A 10,722-nucleotide genomic window follows, 5' to 3' on the forward strand; every position below is an offset into this window, starting at 1 on the left:
AGGGGGGGCACTGAGCAAGTACCTGATCACTCCACGGCCAACAAAAAATAAAACACCTCAATGTAGTCTTTAAAAGGTCAAATCTGTGATGTTGTCAAACAGCGACCCCTACGGATGACAACATGGTGTTACACTTTGTTTCAAGCTCTCGTCTGACGCGTGGATTGGATGTCAGTGTCGGTCACTTCCCCGGTGTAGAAACATTGTTGAATATAAATCTGTGTACAGGTTCATGACCCCCCCTGGAGGATCTGTGTACAGGTTCATGACCCCCCCTGGAGGGATCTGTGTACAGGTTCATGACCCCCCCCTGGAGGATCTGTGTACAGGTTCATGACCCCCCCTGGAGGATCTGTGTACAGGTTCATGACCCCCCCTGGAGGATCTGTGTACAGGTTCATGACCCCCCTGGAGGATCTGTGTACAGGTTCATGACCCCCCCTGGAGGATCTGTGTACAGGTTCATGACCCCCCCTGGAGGATCTGTGTACAGGTTCATGACCCCCCCTGGAGGATCTGTGTACAGGTTCATGACCCCCCCTGGAGGATCTGTGTACAGGTTCATGACCCCCCTGGAGGATCTGTGTACAGGTTCATGACCCCCCCTGGAGGGTCTGTGTACAGGTTCATGACCCCCACCCCCCCCCCCCCCCCCCCAGGTCCAGGTAATACTGTACGGCTCCGTGTTAAGAGTTCGATCCCTGCATCATCGTGGACACAGGTGTCGTGGTGCAGGACGGTCCTACAGAGGACACAACTCCTGAATTCATGATCGACGGGGACTAGTGGTATTATTTTACATACTTATATAACAGTATCTTACAAAATAGTAGAGCAGTCGGTCTCACAAATAGATCTCTCCGTGACTGATGGGGTGACGACGACGACGTGTGTAAAAATTGACCGGTATGAGATCGTCAGAATTCAGCTCTGCAACAATGTAACAGGCGGCCGGATGGTGAACTGTACATTAAACATTAAAATAAACAATCCTATTACCAACCCCAATTCTCCCGAGTCACAAGTACCCAATTGTTTTTCCCCTCTCCATATTTAGTAACAAGAATAAAGTCAGGATGACCGTATATAGATCATACTCGGCCATTACTATTGTTTCAAAACATAACATTGAGAGAATAGCAAACTGAATTTTGAATTCCAAATGCAAACGTGTGATTTTAAAGACAAAAAGGGGGCCCGTTTTAAATCACTTCTTGCAAGTCAAGTGTCACGTCAAACCTCTGAGCATTTTACCAGTAAAAATTGTAATTCCCTTTTTGGTAAGAAACAAAAAACAAAAGTTTAATTAGCTTGCTTAAACGCCGTTATCTTGGTCATATGATTTGGGGGTTGGGTAAAATGATTTATCTTCCATAGGCTACACCAGGCTCTTCTTCCAGTGGCCAAGAATAATATGGATCATGTCTAGGATACAGACTTATTGTTTACAAGTCACGTCCTTGTATGCGAGGTTTCAGTCAAGTGTCAAGTGAAATGCAGAGCTTCAAGTCAGTCCATTACGCTCGTGAGTCAGAAGGGACTCTCGTCCACAACTCTTATAAAATAAAAATAAAAAACAGAACTCTCTTGATTTGAAGTGACCGATGACATTTTCAGACGAGTGCAGAGACCCGTCGTTTTTTGGAATGCGCTGCACATTGTTGCAAAATCCTGAATACGTCTCAGTTCCAAGGCGTGTGCGCGGAAGACTTCATAATCATGCTAATTATAGGACTAAAGAAAGGCTAAATAATTCAGAAAGGCTAGCTAATAACTCGTCAAATTCTGTGTCTTAGAGATTTCATATTTCAGTGACAAGTAAAAAAAAAAAGTAAGTAAATGACATACACTATGCTGACTATGCAATACGACTTCTATTGCAAAGGGACTATGACACGGAGAAGAGTTAGGCTAGATATTAAAAACATTCTCCAAGAGTCGCACCATTCCTAGTTCTTTGAAAGTAGGAACAAAAGCCTCGTCTTAATGGCAGCAAGTTTAGCTTTTTCTCTCTCTCTCTCTCTCTCTCTTTAAAAAGTGTCCCATGTCAATACGATTCCCAAACCGGGCCGTTCACCAGAACCCCTCGCTCGCTCACTCACTCACTGCCCCGAGAAGTAGGTGCCCTCGCGGCTGTGGGTCTGCAGGTGGCGTTTGATTTTGTCGGAGCGGCTGAAGCACTTGCCGCACACGGGGCAGCTGTAGGGCTTCTCCCCGGTGTGGATGCGCATGTGGACCTTCAGGTGCGCCATCTGGGTGAAGCCCTTGCCGCAGATCTGGCAGCGGAAGGGCTTCTCGCCCGTGTGGCTGCGCTGGTGCTCCTGGAGGCGGCCGGAGGAGCTGCAGCACTTGCCGCACACGCCGCAGCGGTACGGCTTCTCCCGCGTGTGCACCTGCACGTGCACGTGGAGGTGGCCGGCGTGACTGAAGGCCTCGCCGCACACCTTGCAGCAGAACGACGACATGTGGCCCTGCTGCAGGGGGGACTTCTGGGTGCACTCCGCCGCCGCCCCGCCGGCCGCCTGCTGCTGCTGCTGCTGCTGGTTGCGCGTGTGGGAGCCCTGTCCTCTGCTGCTGCCCCCGGCGCCGCCCTTCGAACCCGCCATCTGTCCCCCGTTCTCCACCCCGATGATGTCAATGTTGTTTTCGTTGGAGCAGTTGGGGTTGACGGGCGCGAGGGGCTGCGGGGGAGCGCTGTTGGAGGACCCCGACCCCCTGTGACCGCCCCCGCTCTCCGCCTTCACGTGCCGGGACGCCCTGGGGCCCGGGTCCCTCTCTCTGTTCTCCACGCCTTGGCTCTGCGGGAGGCTGGACGTGTGGGGGGCTTCCTGGGGGTACTCGTTGGCCACCCGGGGAGGGGTAAACATGGACTCCGGTGTGGTGCACGAGCCGTGCGCGGTGGCGGCGGCGGCGGCGCCCGCCCCCCGGAGCTGCTCGTCGGCCTGGTTGGACCGGAGGTCCCGCTTGTCTTTGACCTGGAGAGGGAGGCGCTCCTCGTGCCCCATGCTGGGGCTCCACTCGCGCCGGGGATGGTCGCCGTCCTCCTCGTCCAGCAGCGCCATGGACGGGCGGTCTGGGGGCACAGCGGGAGGGAAGGTGGGAGGTCAACGTTTACACACAATAAACAAACAAAACACAGCAACACTGGGCGCGTACGATGAAGATACAACGCGCGGCTTAACATCCAATCACTGCATCAACCAACGATACAAAAACAAAAGTGGCTACATCAGTGAACTGGTACCCGATCCCCTACAGCGAGCTGGCGCGACGGAGCTAACAGGCTAACGAACAAAGGTTGCTACCGAAGCTCGCTGCCGTTAGCCCGTCCTCACCGCGGCCAGCTGGCCAGCTCGTTACTGTTGACCAGGGCTGTGCCCCCCCACACCCACACACACACTGTGAGGCGAGCCGGACGATCAGGGAGCGGCTAGCGGCTAAAACTGAAGCCGGTGATGAAGTGGGTGCGACTTCAGCGTCGTTATCCAACGTTAGCAAGCTAGCTGAGATGTAGCATGCAGGCTAACGGTAGAGCTAGCTAGATGTAGCATGCAGGCTAACGGTAGAGCTAGCTGGATGTAGCAGGCAGGCTAACGGTAGAGCTAGCTAGATGTAGCATGCAGGCTAACGGTAGAGCTAGCTGGATGTAGCAGGCAGGCTAACGGTAGAGCTAGCTAGATGTAGCATGCAGGCTAACGGTAGAGCTCTACCGTTAGCCTGCCTGCTACATCTCAGCTAGCTCTACCGTTAGCCTGCCTGCTACATGTAACTAGCTCTAACGTTAGCCTTCCTGCTACATCCAGCTAGCTCTAACGTTAGCCTGCATGCTACATCCAGCTAGCTCTAACGTTAGCATCTCAGCTAGCTCTACCGTTAGCCTGCCTGCTACACCCAACTAGCTGAGATGTATCATGATGCTAACGGTAGAGCTGGCTACATGTAGCATGATGCTAGCTAGGAGCTAACCTGGCCATATCTCGATGCCCGCGTCCCGCAGTCTGCGCCTCAGATGGTCGTTCTCCCGCTCCCGCAGCGCTATCTCCTCCTGGTATTCCAGAATGGTGTCCTCGACAGACTTGTATATCTCCTGCGCGGCGAGCATCAGGCGCTCGGTTAAAAACACGTTTAAAAACTGCAATTTGGTCATTTTGGAGGGTCGCCGTGGAGCTCTCTCTCGCTAAACATCCAAAATGGACCAAAAAAAGATGCTCGCGACGCGCCGGTCACGTGACAGGGAATGCCCGCTGTTACCGTAATGACGGGCAGAGATTCTGGGGCTGCGCGCTGGTGAAGCGTTACCGTAATGATGATTGATTGTTGAAGTTTCAAGTTTCTTTATTAGTTGTCATACAGAAGTACAGAATACTTTTATATAAAATGCTTCTTTCTGTTTTGCTCCAGAGATTGTGCTAGATAAAAATAGATAAGTATAAGAAGTCTGGGGCTAAACGATGCTCGTTCAAAGGTAACGGCCCAGACACCAACGGGACAACTGCCCTCTTACCACAAATGTGAGCTTTTGTGTCTTGGTTGTCTAGTCTTGGCTTAGCTCCACCACACATTTGTAAATTCAAATTAAACCAAAGCAAGACCTTTTGGATTGGATGACCGAGCTGTTGCAAACAACATTCCTTGGTCTCTCGACCGTGACCAGGGTTTGAAGGGTTGACACTGATATTTTGTGTTCATGCTTCAAGCTGCTCATCGCTGAGAAAGTCCACCTTCACATTTTGAGGTGTGAATGAATGAATGAATGAATGAAAACTTTATTTAACAGATTGCAGAATGGGTACAATACAGTACGGCTCAATACACACAATTGTTAAGGGGATGCAGACCAGAGAAAGACTTTTGTCTTGTTTACATCAGGGTCCCCCATTTTCAATTCATATCGACATTTATGACATACACAACATACATGACATTTATGACATAGGGACATACAGGTATTTAGTACTGATACATTTGTGACATAAACGGTATTCAAATATACAGTACTGTTACCCCTAGATCCTGACAGAGTATATACATATGATGGGGAGGGGACTGTACATTAGGAGGGGGTGGGTGGGTGGGAGGGAAATATACATACGGTGGGGAGAGAATAATACATGCGGTGGGGAGGAGACTGTCTATTACAGGGGTGGCCAACCCGCGGCTCGCGAGCCGCATGCGGCTCTTTGCCCGTCAATGTGCGGCTCTTCCATCCATAAAAAAAAATTAAAAAATTAAAAAAAAAAAAAAAAATTTACTTTTTTTTTTTTTTACTTTTTATTTTTTTTATGTCACTCGTACGTAGAATAAACATTTACAATTTTTTTTTTAATGGTCCATTTGCATGTTCTTGGTATCTGAATCTAGGGACATATATGGATCAGTGTCAGAAATAGTGTGTCTGTTACTAGGCTTGAGTAAATTGTAATGAACCAAAGGAGAATATCAATTCTATTTAAAAAAAAAAATTATCTTTGACTGTAAATAACACCATGCTAAAATTGACCAGACCTGAAAAATCTAAGCAAATGAATAAAGGGAAGATGATTAAACAGAAGGTTTTGTAGATACAGTACTGAATTCTGCCATCTTTTTTATAATGTAAATTTCTCCACCATTCTTCATCATATTGCAACACCGTTTTTTGCAAGACGTTCACAGAAAGGTAGAGAAACTAACTGCGTTCTGTTTTATGGCAATAACGTTCAGGTTTGTGGGAGATAATCCCAAAAAATAAGAGAAATTAAAAAGTAAATCCAGAAGTCAGATGATTGACAGGGGCTGGTGTGAGCTGGGTAGGGTAGTTTTTCGAAATTTGAAAGCCCTGAGTCTCTTCCTTCAAAAGACTACACTCACTTTTGGCTGTGCCACTTCCTCCTGTCAATATGCGCCGGTTTCCGACTCAATGCCCTGAGATTTCTATAATCTTATATTTCACTAATAACAGTTAAAATAATTGGTAAACAAACATAATGCTGAAAATATACACTTTTACTGTATATCTCGGGCTTAAGAGGTTAACCCTGTGAGGCCCAAATTAAAAAGAAATTAGCAACTTCAGAGGCCAGAGGGTGGGACATATAAACACATTTACTATCAAATAGCATTGTGAGGCTGAACAACAGGACCAATTGACTATACATGTGCTTAAAGGGGAACTATCTTATAAATGGCTTTTTTCAGTGTTTATCATTGTTTCTTAGCTATGTGGACTTATATTAATAGGATATATGTCTCTAATTCTCATATTGGCGAATTCTTCCAATTCTCCTCTCACAATATTCACCCTCACTGAACTGAGTCATCTGAAAATGTGCATATCTGTGATGTCAGAGATTTCTCAGCTGCATAATAATGTGGCAGTTGATGTGGCAGTTGGCACCAGGCCACACAGTGGTTGGAGCCCAGCCTCAAAATGGCTTAAGATCTTGAGGTAGAAAAATGCGGTTTTTAGTACTTGATTAGAAATACAAAACAATGCATTTTTTTTGAAAAAAAACCTAGGTGTTCCATAGACTCACAGGAATTGTGTAAAAGTGCCCAAATAGTGAAAGAAATAGTAAAATAGTTCCCCTTTAACATTTTTTAAATAAACATTATTTTTTTAAATGGCTAAAAGTGATTTTGTAATTTTGCAACCGTGGGTCTCACAGGGTACTTTTAACCCTGTGAGGCCCAAATAAAAAAGACATTAGCAACTTCAGAGGCCAGAGGGTGAGACCTATAAACACATGAAGGGTGCCGTGACTGAAAAAAAAGGTTGAGAAACGCTGGTATATGGTGTGGCTCTTTGTGGTACCACAGTAATTTTTTTGTGGCTCTTAGTCTCTGACTGGTTGGCCACCCCACTCTATTAGGAGGGGGTGGGGTGGGGGGTTTGGGCATTTACGGTGGCCAGTTTCGAATTGCAGTCTCCCGTAGGTGCTCTTTGAGAGTGGTTTTGAAAGTGGGTAGGCATTCACATTCCTTTACAGCTTTGGGTAGGGCGTTCCACATTGATGTGGCATAATTGCTAAATGTTTTTAGTCCCTTGTTTGAGCCGAATCTGGGTTTAACATGTTTTTTGGAGCTCCCTCTGGTGTAGTGGTCGTGGTATTCACTGACCTTTGGGAAGTATTTTGACATGTACATGGGTACCTTAGTGGTGTAGTGTATCTTGAAGACCAGGCCCATTGCAAGTTGCTGTACTCTGTCGTCTACTACTCTGTCAGGTCTACACTGAATGCCTTTAGTTATAAGTAGTAATAAATAAGTAATGACGTGAAATAAATAATTGGATAGATGGATACATTAAGCCAAACATTTATAACACATCTTATTAGACAAGAATAAAGCACTATAGGCTACCAACTTCAGTATCAAACAGTTAAAATGAGAGGTGGGTAGGCCCTTCTACTTGCCATGATCTTGGCCGTTCATATGTTGAAATATAACTGAGAGGGCATACATACCCTCAGCTTGCACCTTGTTGCCCATATGTGCATGTCCAGAGTTAATTATATTGTTATATTGTTTACACTGCCTTTTTATTAGTGTGGGCTATTACTTTTTGGAAAGTTTCACCGCACCGTTTGGCTACAAATCGACTTTAAACAGGACATTTTGGTCCATATGGAATGAATGGCGGAATGTAATTAACTAGACTAGAGTGTAGAAGCTGCATTTTTTTGTTTTACCTTCACCTTTTGTAATAAATAAATGGAATTGGACATTTGTATCTCAACTTATGACAATTTCTTTGAAAGTCATGCTCTACGTATAGGCTTTCCACTCTAGCTGAAATCTGTGATTTTACTGTTCCTTCCCTTGTTTTCCGATCGCCGCACAGGCCACAATTGTCGACGGAATTACACAATATCGCACATAACCCTTCACATAACCCTTCAAGTGCTCATATTAAGATAACTAAGCTTCATCTCTTATAGTTTTGCTGTAATCATCGTGAGAGTGAAGGAAGCCTCAGCCTCATTGAAATACATTGGGGATAGAGTCTGTGTCAGTTAGGATTTGAATCAATTAAGGGTAGCAGGTGTGCATAACACCCCTTCCTGACAGGCAGCGACGCGAGCGAGCGTGATTGCGAAAATGATTAAAATGTATTCGTTTCAATCAGACTATCCTGACCTGCCGCGAGCGACAGCGAACTGAGTGGCGATGTCGTTCACCCCTCAAATATTCGCTCGCTGTGTCTCTAGTTGAGCGATTACGCGGCCGAGTCCCGCCCCTAAACACTTTTTATTGGTCGAGAATCGCAGGCTGCTTTTCCCCTGTGCTTCCAGGTAAATACACACACAGACACACTCGGACACGTGCCGCGTCATATCAGGACAGTGTCGCGCGCGATTTCGTCTCCAGTTCGCTCGCTCGCTGCCTGTCAGGAACCGGTGTGACTCAGAGGGAGCTGTCAATCAACTCAGTGCTGCCATGACCTAGCAATGACCTCTCAGGGGATTAACCCTTGATCCTTAGGCCGCGCCCCCTTTTTGTATCTTTTGAACCCCACCCACCAGTTTCCCACCCCCTAATACTGCCAATTGTATTAGTATGAACGACCAGCCAAGCTGATAGCAACGCGGAGAGCTGGGCTCGAACCCAGCGTCTCCTGCATTGGTGGTGAGCGCCTTGCCCACTGCACCACCTAGCCGCCCTGAATGTATATATTTTCTTTTAGGATCTCTGTCTCTTAAACAGTACTGTATATCTGTATGTCATGTATGTCATAAATGTCATGATGAATTGAAAATGGGGGACCCTGATGTAAACAAGACGAAAGTCTTCCTCTGGTCTGCATCCCCTTAACAATTGTGTGTATTGAGCCGTACTGTATTGTACCCATTCTGCAATCTGTTAAATAAAGTTTTCATTCATTCATTCATTCATACTACCTGTACCTCCCGTCCCCCCTCCCCCATGCTGCTCAGCTGCCAGGGTTCTCACTCACAATAGCCCCAGCTGGCAGCACATCACCCCCACCCTCATCCACCCCCACCCTCATCCACCTCCACTGGCTCCCAGTCAAGTTCCGCATCTCCTTCAGACTCCTGCTCCTCACCTACAAGTCCCTCCATGCCAGAGCCTGTGGCAGAGCCTTCAGCGTGGCGTCCCCCACCCTCTGGAACTCTCTCCCCCCTGAAATCCGCAACGCCCCCCAACCCTGGACACCTTCAAAACTGCTCTCAAAACACACCTCTTCACCAAGGCTGTTCCCCATCAGTTAGTTTAGATTAGGGTTCATTATCCCTTACCTGCCCTCACCCCCCCCCCTTTCCCCCCTGTCCCTTTCTCTAGCCCTCTTGACTGTGATTTATTATTATTATTATTATTATTATTATTATTATTATTATTATTATTATTATTATTATTATTATTATTATTATTATTATTATTATTATTCTATTATTATTATTATTATTATTATTATTATTATTATTATTATTATTATTATTATTATTATTATTATTATTATTATTATTATTATTATTATTATTATTAACACTTGCTAGCGCAGGTACTGTATTTGTAAATCTGATATGTCATAAATGTATAGATGTAGCAGTACTGTCTATCTGTATGTCATATATGTCATATATGTTCTGCAATCTGCAATAACATTTTCAATCAATCAATCAAACCTGCCCTTTTTTCCCCCTATTGCCCACTTTCCCTATAGCCCTCTTGACTGTGAAGCGACCGTGGGTTTCCTGAAAGGCGCTATACAAATTTGATTTACCGTCTGTAGTGTGGTAGTGAAAGGTTAACCTTCTGTAGTGTAGTAGGGAAAGGGTTAACCGTCTGTAGTGTGGTAGTGAAAGGTTAACCTTCTGTAGTGTAGTAGGGAAAGGGTTAACCTTCTGTAGTGTGGTAGTGAAAGGTTAACCTTCTGTAGTGTAGTAGGGAAAGGGTTAACCTTCTGTAGTGTGGTAGTGAAAGGGTTAACCTTCTGTAGTGTGGTAGTGAAAGGTTAACCTTCTGTAGTGTGGTAGTGAAAGGTTAACCTTCTGTAGTGTGGTAGTGAAAGGTTAACCTTCTGTAGTGTAGTAGGGAAAGGGTTAACCTTCTGTAGTTGGCAGTGAAAGGGTTAACTATCTGTAGTGTGGTAGTGAAAGGTTAACCTTCTGTAGTGTGGTAGTGAAAGGTTAACCTTCTGTAGTGTGGTAGTGAAAGGTTAACCTTCTGTAGTGTGGTAGTGAAAGGTTAACCTTCTGTAGTGTAGTAGTGAAAGGTTAACCTTCTGTAGTGTAGTAGGGAAAGGGTTAACCGTCTGTAGTGTGGTAGTGAAAGGTTAACCTTCTGTAGTGTAGTAGGGAAAGGGTTAACCGTCTGTAGTGTGGTAGTGAAAGGTTAACCTTCTGTAGTGTAGTAGGGAAAGGGTTAACCTTCTGTAGTGTGGTAGTGAAAGGTTAACCTTCTGTAGTGTAGTAGTGAAAGGTTAACCTTCTGTAGTGTGGTAGTGAAAGGTTAACCTTCTGTAGTGTAGTAGGGAAAGGGTTAACCTTCTGTAGTTGGCAGTGAAAGGGTTAACTATCTGTAGTGTGGTAGGGAAAGGGTTAACCTTCTGTAGTGTGGTAGTGAAAGGGTTAACCTTCTGTAGTGTGGTAGTGAAAGGTTAACCTTCTGTAGTGTGGTAGTGAAAGGTTAACCTTCTGTAGTGTGGTAGTGAAAGGTTAACCTTCTGTAGTGTAGTAGGGAAAGGGTTAACCTTCTGTAGTTGGCAGTGAAAGGGTTAAC

At 45.7% G+C, this 10,722-nt stretch overlaps 1 protein-coding gene across 1 annotated transcript; it reads right to left on the reverse strand.

The window, feature by feature from the left end:
- Positions 1-665: 665 nt before the first annotated feature.
- On the reverse strand, positions 666-4,172 carry LOC311231272 (uncharacterized protein). The gene is made up of 2 exons (XM_084338270.1): positions 3,967-4,172; positions 666-3,073 (listed from the first exon to the last, which is right to left on the reverse strand). The coding sequence occupies exons 1-2, from the start codon at positions 4,145-4,147 to the stop codon at positions 2,103-2,105; spliced, it is 1,152 nt and encodes a 383-aa protein (XP_084194396.1). The 5' UTR covers positions 4,148-4,172; the 3' UTR covers positions 666-2,102.
- Positions 4,173-10,722: the final 6,550 nt, after the last annotated feature.

This window comes from Notolepis coatsorum, assembly GCF_963971535.1.
Source record: "Notolepis coatsorum genome assembly, contig: SUPER_6_unloc_1, whole genome shotgun sequence".
Lineage (NCBI taxonomy): Eukaryota > Metazoa > Chordata > Actinopteri > Aulopiformes > Paralepididae > Notolepis > Notolepis coatsorum.